General features: G+C 42.2%; 1 protein-coding gene and 1 long non-coding RNA gene across 5 annotated transcripts in view; one reads left to right on the top strand and one right to left on the bottom strand.

Annotated features, from left to right (window-relative positions):
• The window catches only part of GABBR1 (gamma-aminobutyric acid type B receptor subunit 1), a 166,459-nt gene that overhangs the window by 143,191 nt on the left and 2,118 nt on the right, over nt 1-21,150 (top strand). For all 4 annotated transcript variants that reach the window (XM_085847467.1, XM_085847468.1, XM_085847470.1 and 1 more), the window contains 6 exons: nt 841-957; nt 2,295-2,405; nt 2,573-2,666; nt 7,672-7,799; nt 13,077-13,205; nt 17,481-17,627. In XM_085847467.1, the coding sequence (XP_085703593.1) occupies nt 841-957; nt 2,295-2,405; nt 2,573-2,666; nt 7,672-7,799; nt 13,077-13,205; nt 17,481-17,627 (726 nt within the window). The remainder of the gene's footprint in view (nt 1-840; nt 958-2,294; nt 2,406-2,572; nt 2,667-7,671; nt 7,800-13,076; nt 13,206-17,480; nt 17,628-21,150) is intronic.
• Nucleotides 3,039-15,349, bottom strand: LOC147017691 (uncharacterized). The gene is made up of 3 exons (XR_015049599.1): nt 14,336-15,349; nt 12,754-12,879; nt 3,039-4,347 (listed from the first exon to the last, which is right to left on the bottom strand). It is a non-coding gene; the product is annotated as an uncharacterized LOC147017691 (long non-coding RNA).

Raw genomic sequence — 21,150 nt, 5'->3', positions numbered from 1 at the left:
CATGCAGACTGTTTGTTACCTGCACTATCTGTTTGCTTATTTGAGGGGAGAGGAAATGCACCTTGAGGCATAACGCCATGTCACCTTATTGGTGTTTCAACCCCTCTCCTCGACCCTGCTTCTGTGAAAAAGAACAAGTGAATGCAACCAGAGTGAGTGTGGGTGTGCGTGTGAGGGCATGGAGGTGTGCCATCTTCAAATAGGAAAACCTGCAACGATAAAAGGAGTCGTGGAGAATGACATGCATACATAGTTCACCCCACTGCAAATTTTAACGATCGGCAACTCTGCAACACAAAGAGCAGCCACTGTGCTAAAGGCTGCCATGGGGCTCTGACTTTTCTTGGTGCTCAGCCCCACGTGCGGAGGGCTCGCCGTCATAGTGACCTGCTGGTTTAGTGGGTGGGGGAGGGGAGAAGGTGGGATGGCTGTGCTGCTGCTCAGGTCGACTTGGTCTCAGATGAGTCGAAGTGTACCATGATGAGGCACACTATAGTGTGTGTGCTCCATGATGTGCTCCTGGGGGTTTTCACCCTCACTGGACAAACATTTTTTTTGAACGAAAACATAATTCCTGGGACTCTTCCCTCCCCCCACACAAAATGAGGGAAAATTGTTGAATGAAGCTACATTCTGGGTCCAAGGGAGGTGGAAGTGAAAGTATTCTCCCCATCACCCTTTCCTCCCCCGAATCTGTCTTCGGTGTCTCATTTATCTTTCTTTCCCCTCTGTCGGATAATATTGATAATCTCTGTATTCATTTATGTTTTGACATCAAATGAAACTTTTACTTTTGATATAATGTCAAAAATGGTTTTACCGTTTCCTGTTGTTTTACAGCTGCGGGTGTGGCTGCTTGGACTGGGCTTCAGTCTAGGTTACGGGAGCATGTTTACGAAAGTATGGTGGGTGCACACACTCTGTGGCAAAAAGGATGACAAGAAGGAGGGAAAGCAGGTAAGATTGGGTGAGGGGAAGTGGCACACGCATAACGGTGTCGCTCATTTTTACCTCCCCATCAATGATCGACGGAGGTTATGTCTTCGCCCCTGTCTGTGTGTTTGTTTGTCTATGAACAGGATATCTCAAAAACGTTATGGACTGATTCGGGCAAAACATGGTGGACAGGTTGGGTGTGTGACAAGGAATAAGTGATTCCATTTTGGTGAAGATCTGAATCCGGAACGGGATATGAGAATATTTTTAAGTGATTCTTCACCATTGAGAGATGGGGCCAAAAACGATTTACATGGCATGATATTTCAAAAAGTTGCCAAACAGTTATGACAACACAAAGGTACATGAGTTGGATAGGTGACAATAACAAGCCAATTATATTTTGGTTCAGGTCCAGATCCAGATTCAGCCTATCGGTGGACACAAAACGTAAACCGTTCAGCCAGGTGAAGGTATGAGATGTACTGAGTGCCATTCTCGTTTAATAGGAAACAAGCTCTTAGAAACAAATAAAACGAAATAAAAAGGTAAAAGTTGCATGAAATTAGATTTTAATTATTAGATTTTGTTGTTGTTGTTGTTGTTGTTGTTGTTGTTGTGCCAGCTACCTGCATGGCCTTTCACCAGCTGCTCCCATGACTTCGCGTAGCCCTGATTGGGAAGCTAAATTGGGGTAGTCCACCTTGCCCAAGGGTAAAGGAATGCAAAGAGCGCTTCCTTTATGAAGGATTGCTGTCTTTACCCTGTTAAACCCTTAATCTTTGTTTAAAAAAACACAAAAAACAAAAACCTGAACCGCAAGGCAGCGGCAGATTTGGATTTGAAGTTCCCTTCTCTTAGAGGAGCTGCCTACCAAAGTTAACGAGCCCCATCTATCCGAAGCAACTGGTTTTAAGGCACTAGTCATTCACCTTTTACCTCGACACCTGTTAGCAAGAACAACCCCGCCATGAGAAGGCCATTGCGAGGCGAAACTGTTGAGGCTGTTCGAGACGTTGAGCCATTGAAATATTTCACACACCTTGAGAGTATATCCTCAATGTTACTCCACAGCACAACAGTCCATGGGGATCATATCCAGAAGAAGAGGATTAATATATACACAATGTATATATACAGAAATTAGGGAATATATACAAGATAAACACTTGGAATTCCTTTGGCCATCGGAAGGCAAGTTAACCCACCATCATAGATATGAACCACTGAAAACGAAGTATTTCATCACCGATGAAATGTGATATGTCACCGGTTTAAAAAAGATAATAACACGAGAATGGATTTTTCAGTAACCTGCCATGTTCTCGGTAGATCTCCTGTACAATTTGTGTTTGCAGCAAATTTTGGAGCCCTGGAAGTTGAAGGCCACGGTGGGTGGGCTCCTCGCCATCGACTTCCTGCTGCTGCTGCTCTGGCAGATATTGGACCCACTCAAGCGAACTGTGGAGGTGCGCATTCCAACAAACACGGCTGATGTTCAAAAACTTCATTCTAACCCACCATGACTCTAACAGCGTCACTGACTGTTTGGTTTCGCTACTTCTCCACCACACATATTTCCAATATCAATCTGCTGATGTAGAATTAAAGCTTTATTTTTTTTAATATTTCTCAGGCATTCACTCAAGAGAAGCCAGATAGAGATGAAGACATCCTGATCATTCCCCAGCTAGAGCATTGCAGCTCTCGTAAGCACATCACCTGGCTGGGTAAATAGCACACCAAGCTGGTAACCACATGCATTTGGCACCTGCTAAGCATGCACATGATACTATACAGTATTACCTCGCTTAGCGCTCAGGATGCGTTCCTGGAAAAGAGCGCGCTAATCAAAAATACACTAAAAGGGGACATCATACCGTTTGGGCAATTCAAAAGGTTGCTTGGTCGTCGGTGCTCGCAGCGTCGCCACCGATACGGATGCTGTGCAAGTTGCTGCGGGGCTTAAACCTGTCTAATCAAGCTTAACCGGCTCTCCATATTCCACGACAAACTGTTCCTTGAACAAAGTGGTGGACTGGACAAAAGCTTTTATCTCGTCTGTGTTGTAGAATTTTGTAGTTTACGTTTTAACCGACTCGATGTAAATCCTGTTACTCAAATGAAAGCCACAATTAATTCAATGTCCACAACGGAAAGTACATTACATCAGATAATTTTATTTTAACTTGGTACCAAGGAGTACAAGTCACCGAGATGGTAAACATCTTCAATGATTTGCACTAAAACAAGATTACATTTTCTGGCATTTATATGCTTTTGGGAGAGTGGAGGGGGCTGATAAGCCTTAGGTAAAGAACTCCAACTGCAATATGTGTCTTTTAAGTGAAAAGCGAATGATGTAATCATGGCAAAAGTTGGTGTTATCAACCAGATCACTTTGTTCCAAAGCAAGACATTCCTTTTATCAACATTTAGGTCAAAAGACTCTTGGATAAAAGGAAGCATAACTGACAGCCAATTCGACTCGTAGCATAAAAATTAAATTTATAAAGCACCAGCCACAATTATAATTGAGAGTACATTAATATAATTATTTTCTCCCACATCTGTTTAGAATTGCTATAATGGTTGATGTAGCCAAGTCTAACGCACAACCCACTTCCACGTGATGCTCACCTGCCTCGATCCACCTGAACACTTGCATTTTGACATCCAAGGTGATGCTTTTCCTTGATACTTTTGTCAGGTTTCCAGCACTAACATTTGCAGGCCTCTTTGCAGACATTATGGGACTACAATTCTCACAAATACAGACAAAAATAATGTTGAGAGAAAGAGAGAGAGAGACGGAGGAGTAAACCATGCTGATTGATTCCAAGCATGTGCATACAGTACAGATAATAGCGGCGGGTGCGTTTACTTGGTGAGTGCTGCGTGTTATGGATTTTGTTTTGTTTTTGTTTTTTTTAAGTAAAAAAAACTTCTCCAGGACAAATATCTCGACAACCAATCAGCATTCTACGGAGCATCATTAAGCAAGGTATTACTGGAATATAATACAATATTCACTTCAGCAATCACTGTCTTTAATGAAATAACCAGAAATAACATGGCTGAGCATTGAAAGCTTCTCAGTATGGAACGACAATCAAGTTACATATTATTGCTCCAATATTGCTCCAGTTGCTTTGAAAGTGTCGATACAGATACACAACGTCAGTACAATTTTAAAACATTTATGGAACAAACAAACAGATTTATATGTGCGCGCACAGGAGATTCTGAACAGACAGATTCACTCCATATCTCTCAACACAATTGGAGAATCCTCTTCTTTATATTGTTTCCAGTAAGACACAGTTTTTATAATTTTCTGACACTGACGCCAGTTCGCCCGGTCTTGACAATTTCCAGGTGAACCTTATCTTCAATCTTCTTTGACAGCTCCTGCTTAAATGGTTGGAACACATATTCAAATCCAGACATATTAATCGCACAGAATGCTAGAATGACGTCAAACGCCAACTGTAATGGCCATTTAAACAAGTTTCCATCCAATGTAGGTTAAAAAGTCAGTGTGCTTCTCCCAAAACTGGGAAGATATCTCATCTTGAAGCGACTCGAGCTTAGTGGATACATCTGGACATTTTCTTAAATCCACATTCCAACTTGTTTGTGTCTTTTATAAAAAAAATTCTCAAGATAGTTTACATGACAGGCAATTCTTCTTTATATTCAACTTCCTGGCAAAGTTCAACCTGTTTACACATTTAATATGCAGGTGATCTTTCCATACAGAGGAGAAATATAATTATGTTAATTCCAAATGGATACATACTTAAAAAGAATTATATATTTGAGCACATTTTATTTCAGGATTAATATATTTTATTTTAATATCAAGTTTTAATCATCATGAATTTAATTATTTTATCAACCCCAAAACCACCATGAAAAAAATGTTTCTACAGAAGCATCTGTAATAAACTCTGCAAAAGTAGAAAATAAATCCCTAACAAAAGAAACGTTCATGACTCATGCTCTCAGGAAAATCTCTACAGCTGTGATGCTCCCAGGAAGGGTTTTTTTTTTAAAAATGCAAGCCTGAGGCCCATGGAAGATGATGGGGGTTTGACTGATACAAACTCAGAAGGGAATTAGTGAACTGTCACTTGGGCGTAGTCTAAACTTGAGTTTATTTAAAAGACTAGCGTGGATCGGCTCACAACGCTCGCCACTCCACATGTCGTTGCGGAGATTGATGTCACAGATTTGCTGTGTTGGCATGATTTACACCAATCATAATTAAACATTTATTTATAATACAAATTTATTTCTACAAATTTATTTGTAATATTGGTGATATTATATTTATTTGTGATATCAGAAGGCCAAAGTGGTTTAAATGGTCAAGGGTCTAAGCTATCTCATCTGTCTGAACAGTGTAAGGGGTCTTAAGGGTCTTCAGTGTCTTTTTGGCTCTTTGGGATCTTTTTGGGTGTTCAGGGTCTTTTTGGTCCTCAGGATCTTGGGAAATTAACGTTCAAACAGGACATGATTAATATAGTCTTCACAGACTGACTGACGACTTCACGGCCTCACTGTGCTTTTCGTTATATATATATATATATATATATATATATATATATATATATATATATATATATATATATATATATATATATATATATATATATTTGACCCTCCCATGCTCCAGCCAAGGTAGCTGTATAAAGCAACTCAAGAAGACTTACACAAGGTAAGTGCTTAGGGTTTGAAACAGCGTTTAGCACTTACCTTGCGTAAGTCTTCTTGAGTTGCTTTATGCAACTACTTTGGCTGGAGGAGCAGGGGAGGGGTCAATCATTTATATAATCCGAGCCATCTGGGTGTAGTCGATTAGGTTAAAACTGATTAGCTATTCCCTTCATTCACAGGTGAGAGATGTGGGTGGGTCTTTCTTAAAATCGATGTACATATATATATATATATATATATATATATATATATATATATATATATATATATATTGTCGTGGGGGTGGCCAACCCAAATTTGTCGGAGTCAGGCGGTTAACACTGCCAATCCCCTGGATGGCCGAGCAGTTCCCAATTAAGAGGAGGCGGACACGTTGATCGACGGAGATTTCAACACGTGCTCGAAGGGCGTGGGGAGGTCAATGGTGGACGGGTGGAGGAGTATGGCACAAGAGCACTGCACCAGGACAGCACAAGGGGGTTTATCCACGAACCCACGACAATTACACAAATACAGTTTCTTCAAAATAAACACATTTAATGAACATACACAAATATTTACAAGATGATAATGTAAAAGGAAATAATAACAATAATAAATAAATAACTCCTGCAGTCGAGGCCTCGCACACAGATGCAAACACAGACAAAGGGTGACCAAAATGAAAAGAACCCCCCCCCTTTTTTTTTAGGTACACTGGTACTCAGCTCAACCCAGAGCTGGTCCTGGTCAAACTTGAAATAGGGAGCGCTTCCACTAGCACGTGCACATGCGTGCAAATGGTGCTTCACTTGTAGCCGGGCAGACATACGCCAGGAAATCTGCAGCAGCTTTTCACGCGAAGGCTCAAAACATGCCAGCCTTCCTTTTTCCAAAGGTGCCACCTGTCTCGTCCGGTCCTCACACCGACCTCCTGTACGCTCTGCCGATCTCCCATTCTATCCAGACGGAAGCCTTCCACGATCCACACATGTGCAAGCCTGCTTCTCCCGTGTGCTCTATCTCCTTCGCCCTATCTCCTCTGCCTCTGGGGTGTGGCCTGCTCACCCACAAACACGGGAAGGCAGGGCTTCTCCTGTTTGTTGTGGTTTCAGGGACGCATTTCCCTGCTTTAATACCTGGCTTGCATGATAAAAAAAACATAGGGAAAATCACAAGGGCAATCATGTACTGGGGAACTTATTCATACTCCCTCGGCTAATTAACATCGTACCACCCCGAGTGTGGTGACACGTAACACTTAAGCTCACAGATTCCCTAACTTGCCTCCATCGAGAGGCTTTCTACTCGTCCATGGACCAAGAAACTCTACACAAAGAAACTCTACAAGAATTCCCTTTTAGATTCTTCCATCTATCCCCACAACCGTAACAATATGTACATCCCACACAAGTGATACACCAACACACCAGCAATGCACTGTAAACAGCAAAGCAAATGGTGACTGGCTCTTCTCGTCACGCCGTCCCCCTGACTCTACTCTGCCACTTACTGTATGTCTGCAGCTCAGAAACATTCCTGAAAACCCCTGCCTCGAGACTCTAGAATGTAGTCATAAATATCAGACAAAGCCCAAAACCGCTCAAAACACTGAGATTGTGCCGCATCCAGGAGCAACTCGAGAACTTCCTGGAACTCTCGCGATCTTTCCTCAATCTGTAAGATCCAACTTCAATCTTAACTCTTGTCACCTTTTTACTTACTCCACATTCAAAACTGATATGCCACCTCAACAAACAACACAGCCATGTGCAATAAATAACTCGATCCATATGTAATCAAAAGTATAATATGTTTCATGGGCATTAGATGGACATACAAACTTGACCTGGAAGAAAAGGTGGACATATGTCAGGAGGTTAGTAAGATAATAAATGGAAATGGGAGCCATGAGATGGTGGTAAGCTGCAACCTTGAAGTAGTAAAGAGAATGTGACAACAACGATGATGTATCTATATGTTCTTGATGTCAGTGTTCCTTCTCCTTTCCTTCTACCACCCCTATATCCTCAGGTATCCTGTTCGCATACAAGGGTCTTCTACTTCTGCTGGGAATTTTTCTGGCATACGAGACAAAGGGTGTCGCCAGCGACAAGATAAATGACCACCGTGCCGTTGGCATGGCAATCTACAATGTTGCTGTATGGAAATGAACTTTTACCTCGCACAGTTTTTTTTTCTATACATTATCGAGGCTTGTGGAAGAGAGCTAGCACAATGAATGGATGGAAACTCCATAGAGGGGAAAACTGGAAAATTGGGAGGAGGTGGGATTTGGGTGGGATTAAGGAGGTAAAAAAGATCATGGTTTAGGATTGAGGATGACCTGAGATGGTGGTGAACAGCTGTCTTGAAGACCTGGAAGGAAGAATGAGATTGAAGAGAATGTGGAAGTTGCTTCCACAGACATTAGAAAAAGAGGAACAAATGAGTGGAGGTGAGGAGTGATTTGGGATTTAGGTAGTTTCACCAGAAAGGGACTGATGGTGGTCCGTGTGAGCCCTGCAGAAACCTGGAGGGTGGAGGAGGGGGGAGACAAAGCTCGTAAAGAGCATAGGGTGCATGACCAGAACGGAGGCAGCAGAAGACAGAGAGACCACTGACTTGTCTGCAATGGCAAAGTGATAAGCCCATATACTTAGCTTCATCACGGGAGGTTCCAATAATCTTGAAGGCTTTGGCTTCCACGGTGTCCACCCGAGCAAGATGTGAGGCAGGGGAGCCAGAACAGAGGGGAGAGCAGTACTCAATCAAGCTGCAGATGAAAGCCTTGTAGGTGGATAGAAGTTCAGGTGTACTAAGGAAGGACTTTGTGCAGTTAAGGTTGCCCAGACTGGTTTTGGAGGCCAACTTTGAAATATGGTTTGCCCAAGAAAGATCATGGCTGACTCTGAGACCTCGGAGTTTTAATTACTGAACTTCCTCAAGAGGATTGTTGAGAAAGTTGATGGTGGGGGTGGGGGGGGGGTTGTCAGATGGTCCTTTCAGAGAGAGATAGTGAGAGTGTGATATTTGTCAGGATTGAAAGACATATTCCAAATGTTTGACCAGATTGTGATTTGTCAAGGTCTGAAGTAGGAAGAGACTGAAACCTGCCTGTCTGAAGATGAGGGTTGTCATGGCAGAGGGTGGAGTCTTCAGCAAATCAATGAAGAGCATTTTTCAGAAAGTCGGAGAGATCATTGATGAAGACCAGGAATAGGACTGCGCCCTGAACACTGGACAGGTAGAGGAGACGAAAGGATTCCGTTGAGTGCCACATCTTGGCTATGAGAGTAGAGGAAGTCAGTTTACCCAAGAATGGAGTCGGCCTTGGATGCCATAGGCAGACGGATTGGAGAGAAAGGCGTGATGCCAGACAACATCCGAGATTTCGTGCAACAAATGCTGTTGAACAAATTTTGTGCAACGATGAATGCCTATCACCGTGAAAATCAATTTTCTTACCCCAAAAATTTTTTTCTTAAAATAAGAAATGTTTTCTTGAAACACAAAAACCATCAGAGAAAATTTCTTGCAGCTCGAAATTTTCTCGTGCTTTTCCTGTTTCAAGAAAACTTTTTCTGATTTCACGAAAATATTCTCTTCCCAAGAAAATTATTTTCAGCAGTGCTCTGATCGGAGCTTCGTGAAACTGTAGTTGTGGATGCATTGTTGTCATGGCGATAAGATGATGATTTTATCATTGTTCTTCGCACGTGGCTAACCTTTAGTGTGGGCTGTGAGTGTTATCAGAGTTATCATCAGCAGACGTGTGCCTGGTCTATCATGGCAGTATGGATGATTTGAGTTATGAGTTGTTGAAGAGCAGGCCTTTCTAGATTTGCCTCAAATGATTTATTATAAACTAGAATTAATTTTCTCCTTGACAATTAAGACGTGATGCTTTATCGTTTACTAACAGAAGCCCGTGGTACAAATACCATGATATAAGCAAAGAAAAAAAACTGGAAGCCTTTTACACTGGGTGGAGGTTAAAAAAAAAAAAAAACGGGATGTGACATATTTCTCAACAGCAAATAAAAAAAGTTTTTTTCGGGAGTGATTGAGACAGCGGTCTGTTACCTATACACCACCTGGGTTCAATTTTTGGGTGGTCGTGAGACTACCGTTATTCTCAGGTTTTCCGTCTGTCAGTTTGTATGTAATGGATAGCTCTGGAGGCCAGAGGAGTCAACCGATTTTGATGAAACTTGACTGGTGGGTTCATACCAGGATCTAGTTCTATGCTTTTGAGCACCGTTGCTATGGACGCCACCATTTCCTAGCAACGGGACTTTGAAATGTTTGAAAAATCCTTTAAAAAATTAAAATCGAAAATCAAAAATCGCCTTCCGCGCTTTTATGCACACTATAATCAACCTCTTTGTCAAAAATGTTCAGCCCAATCCGTTGAAACTGTATGACTAGTATGCAATTATATAGTGAACACCCATGTTGCCTACCGGCTTGTTTCCCCTTATTTGTCTGTTTGAAAAAAAATTTCAATTTTCCTGTAGGTTTGGATTAACTTGAAGCAAATGTCACTGCTTTTTTTTCTCTCTGAGGAGAGTCTGACTTTCCATGTTTCAGCGTGGGAGGGACAGACAGACAAGCAATATACAAGCCGGTAGGTGACATGGGTGGTCGCTACATAATTGCATACTAGTTGTACAGTTTTTGACGGATCGGGCTGAAATTTTTTGACAAAGAGGTTGATTATAGTGCGCATAAAAGCCTGGAAGCCGATTTTTGATTTTCGAAAAAATTAATTCTTGAGGATTTTTCAAAAATTTCAAAGCCCCGTTGCTAGGCAACGGTGGTGTCCATAGTAACGGTGCTCAAAAGCATAGAACTTAGATCCTGGTATGAACCCACCTGTCAAGTTTCATCAAGATCGGTTGACTGCTCTGGCCTCCAGAGCTGTCCATTACATACAGACATACAGACATGCAAACAAACATACATACAGACAAACGGAAAAAGTGAAAATAAGGGTACTCTCGCAACCACCCAATAATGATCAGCAGAGTGAACAGTGAACCGGTAACAGTGAACCAAAGTGATCAGCAGGGCAGAGACCTGACTGGTGATCAGCAGGGCAGAAACAATGTGCTCGTGTGGCAGGCGACCACTTGTTGCTGGCAGGTCGTGCAGGAAGTGCTGTGATTGGACTCGATTTGTGCCCCGCTGCTGCCTCGTCAAGTTAGGAGGTTCGATATGCAGGGTGATTCGATGGAATGTGACTGTTTTTAAAGCGTTATTGTGGAGAACTCGGTTGAATAAAAAAAGCAAAATGTTTTCAGTTGAAAAACAGCAGCACAATGCAACTTTGAAATAATATCTTTGAAGTGGCCTCCACCACAACGGATACATTCATGAAATCTCGACTTGAAATCGTCCATAACCCATCACAATAAACCTGTGTCAATTGCTCGAATTTCTTCAGTGATGCCTTGTTTCCGTGCCATGATGGTGCGAGGTTTGGTGGCATAAACTTTTGACTTCAAGAATCCCCATAGGGAGTAGTTGGCAGCTGTTAGATCAGGGGGACCGAGACGGCCAGTCGATATCTCCAAATCGTCTAAATCTTCTCTGCACCTGCACCACCGATTTGCATTCAAAAATGCCGTTACCATGAACACGCATTGTGTCGCCGTTACCATGAACACGCATTATGTCGCCGTTACCATGAACACGCATTGTGTCGCCGTTTCCATGAACACGCATTGTGTCGCCGTTACCATGAACACGCATTGTGTCGCCGTTACCATGAACACGCATTGTGTCACCGTTACCATGAACACGCATTGTGTCGCCGTTACCATGAACACGCATTGTGTCGCCGTTACCATGAACACGCATTGTGTCGCCGTTACCATGAACACGCATTGTGTCGCCGTTTCCATGAACACGCATTGTGTCGCCGTTGCCATGAACACGCATTGTGTCGCCGTTGCCATGAACACGCATTGTGTCGCCGTTACCATGAACACGCATTGTATCACCGACCGGTTCTCCATACTGTCTCTCACTACACTGACAGGAGAAACTGCTGTAACTTGCAGATCACATGACACACAAGGTTTCCCCCACACAGATCACATGACACACAAGGTTGGTTAGGATGGTGGCCTTGGATCCTCGGTTCCTGAGTTCAAATCCTGTTCAGCTGTTGAATTAATACCAGGTGGGGTTAACTCGGCCTGTCATCCTTCTGAGGTTGGCAAAATGAGTGCCAGCTTGCTGGTGTACTGTGTTGGAGTAGCCACCCGTCCAGGATTGTGCCCAATAGCCAAGGAGACTGCTTCAGCAGCACCAACGCTCTGCACAGAGTGTGGTCCCAATCTCCTCTCCTCTCCCCCTCTCCCCAATCCCTTACCCTCTCCCCCTCCTTCCTTCTCTTTCTCATCATCCTCTCCACTCTTACTCTCCTCCTCCCCCTCCTCACCCCTTCCCTCCCCATTTTCCACTTCCCCCACAGCCAGGAAGACCTTTCCAAGAGGTCTTATTTCGTAACTACTTTGAAAGCTATTCAAATACGACATAACTTCCCCCAATCTCATCTCCACCCTATCTCCTCTACCCCTCACAACTCTCTCCTCTCCCCCCCACCCCTCTCCTTCCCTGCATCTGGGAAGAGCTTTGAAAGGGGTCCTATATAGCATGCATGCATTGCACAAAACAACGAATTTCTTCTTTCTTTCTCTTTTTAAACGTTCATTTTCCCCCAGATTTCTCCCAATTTCATTCAGAATACCTCGAGTTACCTCTAAAAATGCAAATGCATGTCAAATAAACCTTACGAAGAAGCAATCCCCCAAAAGGAACAGATCCAAAAGCCACACGTGTTCAAAATACCGCTTTAATTATTTAAAATGCTTTTTTGTTTTTCCCTAAAAATGTCTAAATCTGTCCGATTTTCTTGGGATTTGTTATACTGGAATCTTAAACGATCTTCGCAACACTCAAAAATGATATCTCAAAAAAATGATATCATAAGCATAAGTCATGGGATAGCTTGAAATGGTTTAGCTTTTTGAGGCCTCAAAACCACACAAAGTTCCAAAATTTATAAAATCAAAACCGAAAAAACCCCACAAACACGCCACTTACCTTATTCTTCTAAGGAAGAACTCGTCTTTCAAAATATCCATAGGAAGACGAATTCACGTAACCGCAGCACCGACACAGGCAACTTGCTGCGGTTCCTGTACACCAGAGGCCTGTAAGATCTGAGAACTGACACGGAGCAAACAAAATGTCGGCGATTTGATATTTAAGCCCTTCCCTGAATGGACAGACATACTGATGAAATATATATATATATATATATATATATATATATATATATATATATATATATATATATATATATATATATATATATATATATATGATAGAATTGATGATTGTGGTAATAATTGAAGCCTTTACAGGTGCTCTGCATGATCACTGCTCCTGTGACCCTGATTCTGAGCAAACAACACGACGCATCCTTTGCTTTCGCTGCACTTGCCATCGTCTGCTCCTCTTACATCACCCTCGTCGTCCTCTTTGTACCGAAGGTTCGTATCATCTTCACATCATCGAAAATTCGTTCCGGAGATACCAACAAATCATAGAGCAAGCCTGTTATGTAGAACCATGTTGCTAATACTCCATGGGGTTACGCATAATTATTTTCACGGTGCTTTTCCGCATCTCTTTTGAAAAGTTGTCAATTCGACCTTTTCCTGCAAATGGTATATAAAACTGTCTTCACATACACCAGTATGTTACAACACAAGAATTTTACATCGATCATCATCTATATAGCCTCAAACCATTCCTGTTGCCCGTCATTGTGATTGCGCTTTCATGACTGATCGCATCACATTGACTTTTTCAAATGAATGCCATCCTAGTAATAAGCAATAAAAAAAGAAGCAAATACATATCTCCGAATGCCATACGTGTATTCAGGTAAATAGCCAAAGGCAAGGTCAATTATAGGCTGACTAGTGAGAGATATCCCCTGTGTACTTGAACCTGGGACCTTCACTGTAGAATTGTGAGAATGCGACAATATTGTTGTGGCCACGGGTACCGAGACACCAGCTTGTCACTCGGGGGGGATTAATCCCTGGTTGTCCTCGGTAGAGCCGGACCTGGGGCCACCGCTCACAATTGAGGTTGTGGTACGGTGGGTTGTTTTAAAACCACGAACGCCACCCAGTCAACCACGAGTTTCAGTGTCCGCCGTCTAATTATTCCATTTAACTCCAGGTTACGTGGTTACCTGAGCAGGGAGGGTGCCTTCGGCAAAGCACCAATATTATCTGATGAGATTTTAATTATGGCGGCCGAGCGTTTCAACCGCTGGTGCGTGCCGACGATTTTTGGTCAAATCTGTGGTAATTACCTCACAGTCTATCTCAATTCGGACAATGCTAGACCAATGGAAGGAAAGGACAAACATGGACAGGTTGGAAATCGACAAATAATTTATCAATAATAAAATAAATAAATAAAAAGAACTTTTTATTTGCTGAGGTAAATAAAGAATGAATTTCAAAGCAAAATCAATCAAAATGCCAAGAAAGAGACAAAGAGAAGATGCTTATCGGGGGTTGACTTACAGCTAAACACAGACATGGGTACCTAACAGATCATTCAGGTGGAGCGGGGGGGGGGGGGGGAGAATCGTCTCGCTCACCAGAAAGTTGTCCGTGAAGCGAAAATGTTCTGAAATGCGTGCGTGTCATGTCCGTCGCCAACACCCAGCCTTGCCATGCACACTCTCGCGGGGCAGCCTTGAACGCCAATCAAAGTCTGGAGGGCACCGAGATCGTCCGTCGTGGGTTTAGACCCTGGTGTTGGTGATCGACCCGTGCCTCACTTGTTGGTGCTGCTGCTCACACCCACACACGCTCGCTTGCCGAAGCACTGGGAAGAACAAATTATTTTGTTGGCGCTGGTCATACACCCGCTTCTTGCTCGCTTATCTTGCCCTTTGCTTTTTCCTCTCTCCTCTCGCTTTTTCTTTTTCCTCTTTCACTTTTTCTCCTCACGCTTTTCTCTCCTCACGCTTTTCTCTCCTCACGCTTTTCTCTCCACACGCTTTTCTCTCCACACGCTTTTCTCTCCACACGCTTTTCTCTCCTCACGCTTTTCTCTCCTCACGCTTTTCTCTCCTCATGCTTTTCTCTCCTCACGCTTTTCTCCTCACGCTTTTCTCCTCACGCTTTTCTCCTCACGCTTTTCTCCTCACGCTTTTCTCCTCACGCTTTTCTCCTCACGCTTTTCTCCTCACGCTTTTCTCTTCAGAACGTACCTCTCGCTCGTTTTTATATCTGCGGGCCGTCTCCGCGGATTGCCGTCTGCCCCAAGCTCACCCCGTCCCACTGGCACGCGGTTACCATGATGACCCGTGCACTCCCAAAAAATGCGGCCATCGGAGCTCACGAAAGATTGCCGCTGAGGAAGAATGGGGGCGGGCTTCAGAGCTCGTGAAAGAAATGTGTGTAAACGTGTCTGTCGTAAAGAAAAATAGCTTCCCATAAGAGAGAAGATCTATCCTTTACCCTTCTCAACGCATCACAGTTAAGATCCCATTAGTCATGGGGATGGGGCTAATCTGAACATGAATTGAAGGAAATAACTGTCTGAGGACCTGGATGTGTGGATGCATTCATCAGACCGGATTTTGAAATCAGTAACAATATGTAACCAACCGTGTCAGATCACAATGAAGCATTATGAATTATTTTTATTCAACAAGTAAACTTCCTTGTTCTTATCAATCTTGAGTTGTGGTTGAAATCCTGCATACTGGAGCCTGGGACCTTTAGTATAGGGGGTGTTGAAGTGCACCGATAATGACTTGGCTCTTCCTTGACTCAAGTCACAGCAGTTTGCAAAGTTTCCAGCTTTCTGCGGTTAAATGTTTGAGTTATTTATTGTGCAGATGATAGATTTGAGTGGGAATTTCTAATTCCCTTTCTCACCGGTCCAGATATTAGTAGTTGATGATTGGGATGTTACGGTTGCAGTTAATTGGAGAGAGGCAGTTAATTAATTAATGAAATTAACTATTCCCATTATTAAGCTGCAAAAGAAGGGTCAACAAAGAGGGAAGAGTGCATCAACACAATATATCATCTTCACATACAAATAATAATAATAATAATAATAATAATAATAATAACAACAACTAGATGTGCGCTTTATAAATGCGAGCAGTTTTGTCACGGCCCAAACCACATGCTTTGATCAGACACATGACCGATTACATCATTGTTATCAATCTTGTTTTCTCCGTGGGTAGTCGATCACACATTTAAAGTTTTGCAATGATCAGATAAGGTTTATTTTTCCATCCAATATGGCTGCCAGACCACGTGAACTATGAAGTTTTAATTTTCAAACTATATTCTCCATGGGTAGTCGATGATACATATAAAGTTTTGCATCCATTGGTTGAACACTTAACGAGAATAAGATTTTTAAAAGTTTTACCTTCAAACCCACATGGCTGCGAGACCACACAACCAATGATATTTGCATTTTGAAACTATATTCCCCATGGGAAGTCGATCATACATATAAAGTTTTGCACCTCTTGGTTGAACAGTTAACGAGAATAAGATTTTTAAAAGTTTTACCTTCAAACCCACATGGCTGCGAGACCACACAACCAATGATATTTGCATTTTGAAACTATATTCCCCATGGGAAGTTGATCATACATCTAAAGTTTTGCATCCATTAGTTGAACGGTTAATGAGAATGAGATTTATAAAGGTTTTACCTTCAAGTCAACATGGCTGCTAGACCACACGACCTATGATATTTGCATTTTGAAACTATATTCCCCATGCCGAGTTGATCATCTTAATATGAGGTTTCATATTGATCTGTTAAGCTGTTCTGGAGAAGAAGATTTTAAAAGTTTGTTTTTAATCCAATATGGCTGTCAGACCACATCACTGATGTTAAGTTTAAAATTGCACTCAAATTGGGTTGTAGATCACATATATGAAGTTTCAGATTTTTCAGATAAGGATTTCGATTCAACCAATCATGGCTGGCATACCGCTTCATCTATGTCATCCTTATCAACGTTAGTCCCCATTGGGAGTTGATGATGTGTCAAATTTCTGTTTTTTTTTTTTTCATTGAGTGGTTTCAGAAAAGAAGATGTCCAAATTTATTCCTTTAATCCAATATGGCTGCCATACCACGAGACCTGTGACATCAGATCAGAGTTATCAATTAAAACTTCTCCATGAGTGGTCACTCCGATGTTGAAAGTTTCGCATTAATCGGACAGGCGGTTGCAGACAAAACAAATTTAAAAGCGAATAAATGTGCAAAATGGTGGCGGAAGTACAAGAATGGAGTAATGGAGCAAATGGGGATGTCACCAAAACTCCAAAATTGACATTTAACAGTTCATGGGCTTATGTAGAGGTTCCAAACCCGGTTCTAATTCTGTTTCCAACATTAATACTGGCTTTAAGTGGTCACCCAAGGACAGCAGACAAGCACATACCTCAGCTTTACTCTGATACACATACTTCAGCACATACTCCGGCTCACGCTCCGAAGGGTACTCCCGCCCAGTGCCTACTAGTAATAAGAATAATCTGAACGAAATCATTAGGGTACCAATCAGAATGGCTTGGTCCCCTAATAAAAACGTCACAAAATTCAAGGTTATTAGTTAAACTCAAGATGAACTTTAAACCAATTCAGCCACTGATGTGGCGATAATTCGGAAACGCAAGACTGTACTTATCACATGCGCAACCATAACAATGACATGTGCCGAGTGTGATGCCATTTATGACTTTCCATAGATGCGCCGTCTTATCATGCGTGGAGAATGGCAAGCTGAAGGTGATGTCGGTGGCCAGTCAGGTCCACCGCTGGCTGTATCACGAGACGACGAGTCCTGCCGGCAACTCGAACGAGAAAACCAGCAGCTTGAGCGACTCGTCGCTGATGTGAGTCTTGTTCCTTGCATCACTGATGTGTCATATGATATCAAATCTGAGGCTCAAGTGCTTTACCATGTTGGGAGCTTGCTGTCCAGATGTGGTAGGTGACACTGGAAGATGCTAAATTATACACCATCTCATCTGACAAAGCAAACTAGAGTATCACTACATTATTGGGCTGGCAGGATGACCTCAAGGCCTCGAGGTCTGATGATGACCTCGCGTCCTAGACCTGGAGTCACATTCGCCTCTAAGCTGCATAACCCATCTATAAATCGCCTTCCCGGTGTTTCACAGGCAGGGTGATTCATCATTGAGTGTGTCATCCTTCGGATGGGTGTTAAGCCGGCTGTCACATCTCGCATTCATTCATGGATATTAAAGATCCCACGGTGTCCTTCACGAAGAGTTGGCAAGCTATCGCCGGCATCATGAAAAAAATTGCAAATTCCAGGCCTCACCTGCATCAGCATCACAGCCAAGCATGCCCTCAGCCAATGATGCTACTCGCAGCCATATGCTGCATACAAAAGAAGACGATGACTACATTATTTATCATTGGCTTATTGTATTATTGAAATTACTCAGTTGAGTTTGTACTGAATACTTTCACCTTTACAGGTGTACAAGTTCAGTGCTGACCAAAGAAATCGGTGGGTTCGTTTGACGATCCTTCCGGAGGGACAGGGTGAGACCGTGGGATTTTCCAGGATTGAAGGGCATGTTCCATTTATCAGATCAGTCTAATCAATTCCAGATCAGCAGAGAGTGATGCAGCATTGCAGCTGCAGTCTGTCTGTCAGTGCGATGCGGTACTGTATGGCACAATGGAATTATTTTACATCCCCTCTGATAATCTGTTGCATCAACAATAGTCGCCATGTTGTTGCAATTACCTGTTGTTTGTGACTCCTGTATGTACTCCACACTGCATGTTCTTGCTTATTTCCAATGCTTCATATCAAGCATAAACTTGGTTTTCATAGAAATGTTCACATGCTGATAGTACCCAATTTATATAGTGTCAAAAGAAAGTCGACACCCCCTTTCAAATTTTTCACCTTTTGTTGCCTAATAGCCTGGAATGAAATTGCATTAAATCAGACTTTTTCCACCTTTATTTACACATCGTAACCCACAACTTCCAAGTGAAAAATTCTACAAATTTCAGAAAATTAATTGAAAATACAAAACTAGAATATCTTGCTGGACGGGATAAGGGTCCAACCCCTTATTAAAAGCAATTGTAAATGAGCTCAGGTGTAAACAATCACTTTCAAAATCACACATCAAGTTAATTGGCCTCCACCTGTGTTAAATTGTAGTGATTTTTATTATTTCAGAATAAAATAATCTGTTCCTGTAGGTTTCCTCTGCAAGGTAGTGCATTTCACAGCAAAGACTCAACCATGAGAACCAAGGAGCTTTCAAAAGACCTCTGGGATAAAGCGGTGGAAAGGCACAGATCAGGAGATGGGTGTAAAAATATTTAAAAGGCCTTGAATGTCCCTTGTAGCACAGTCAAGACGATGATTAAGAAGTGGAAGGCGTATGGTACCACCAACACCCTGCCGAGATCAGACCGTCCCTCCAACTGGATGACTAAACAAGGAGGAGACTGATCAGAGAGGCCTCCAAGAGGCCAATGACATCTTTGAAAGAGCTACAGCCCTTTATGACAAGGACTGGTCATTGTGTGCATGTGACAAAAATATCCCAAGCACTCCACAAGTCTAACTTGTACGATAGGGTGACAAGAAGGAAGCCATGACTCAAAAAAGCCCACCTTGAGTCCTGTTTGAGGTATGCAAATAAACACTCTGGAGATTCTGAAGCCATATGGCAAAAAGTTTTGTGGTCTGACGAAACAAATATGGAACTTTTTGGCCTCAATGCAAAAACGTTACATTTGGCGCAAACCCAACACAGCACATCACCCAAAGAACACCATCCCTACTGTGAAGCATCAACCCCGGGGACCAAAAACACCCTGAAGACCCAAACATCATTTAGACCCCTTATACCCTTCAGACAGATTAGACAGCTTCGTCTATTGACCATTTGGACCACTTGGACCTTTTTATATCACAAATAAATTTTAAATAAATATAATATCACCAATTTTACAAAATGAAGTTGAAGAAAAGAAATGTTTTATTATGATTGGTGTAAATCATGACAACACAGCAAATCTGTGACATCAATCTCTGCAACGACGTGTGGAGAGGCAAGCGTAGTGAGCCGATCCACGCCAGTTAAAGGATATAATCAAAATATTATATCGGATTGGAGAATTCCATCTCGTGGACGAAAAAAAAGAAGTGTCGAAATCTGGAGTGAAATCTGAAAATATTAACAAATTTGCGATTTTTAAAAACAAGTGTATTTTTTTAAGCAAAGCATTAAACTTAACTTTTTTCTGCTGTTCAAGCGATTGTTTTGAGTCAAGAAAAGACTCAGGAGTGCGCAGAAGGTGGAACTTCAAAGAGCACAACAAAAATAATTAAACAGCACGATCGAAGCTGTTTTGCAAGTCATTGGCGATACAGTAAACAGGGATCCTGTTTTGTTTTGGCAATTATGAACGCAGTTTGTTTTTTCACCTTTTTGTTGGATCTGCTTTCTTTTTAATAGTTAATATAAATATTTTAATATGTACCCATAATAAAAAAATCATAGGTATATATATATTAATAGATGACTCACAAATTTGAAAATGTGCAATTTCATTTTCCATGACGTTTCCCCTTTTTGTACAAACTGCTTTCATAATTAGACCCATCACTTCGCACAGATAGATACATCCAAAAATTATACGTAAAACAGCTGGACTTTAGTCCAGTGAACTTGTGCGATCGAGCAGTGTCCGTAACTGAGTCAGTCGTTCAGTCGGTGTTAGTCAGTGAGCAGGTCAACACTTCAGTCATTATCGCTTGAACCAAACACACAATTTTGATGAAACTTCAACACAACCTTCATCACCCGTGACGTATTAAAGTTTGTTCACTGCATTCGAAAAAAAAATCAGGGTCTGGGGCGGGGGGTTTGAGTGACTTGCTTCTGATCCAGGTGAGGTGCAGGACTTGCAGTCCTATTTTTTTAACGTGTCTTCAACCATTTTGTTGGAGTGCTTGCCTGAGTGTTTAATCGACTTGAAGAATGCTCTACAAGCTGCGATCTCAACAAGTTTCCATGGCAATACCTTGGCTCAGTTATTCGTGGGGACATCACCGGCGTTAGGAAGACAAAATAAATTTGATGATTACAATGAGTAAAAAAATGTTTTCAGTTGTTACAAAGCAATGAATTGCCACATCATGGCAAGATAGCCAAGAGCTACGCACGCTCGCTCTAAGCTGTCTAGCCTGGGTTTGAATCCTGACCTAGCTATAAACTGTCATCCTGGTGTTTCATAGGTAGGGTGATTCATCAGTGGGTGTGCTGTCCTTCAAATAGACGTTAAGCCGGCATCACATCTGCCAGAATCCTCCCTCTCCCCTCCCCTCCTCACTCTCCCCTCCTCACTCTC

Source organism: Eptatretus burgeri, chromosome 11 (genome assembly GCF_056783735.1).
Source record: "Eptatretus burgeri isolate ZD-2024b chromosome 11, Ebu_testis_v1, whole genome shotgun sequence".
In the NCBI taxonomy this organism is placed as follows: domain Eukaryota; kingdom Metazoa; phylum Chordata; class Myxini; order Myxiniformes; family Myxinidae; genus Eptatretus; species Eptatretus burgeri.
This window is presented reverse-complemented; position numbering and strand designations above follow the sequence as displayed.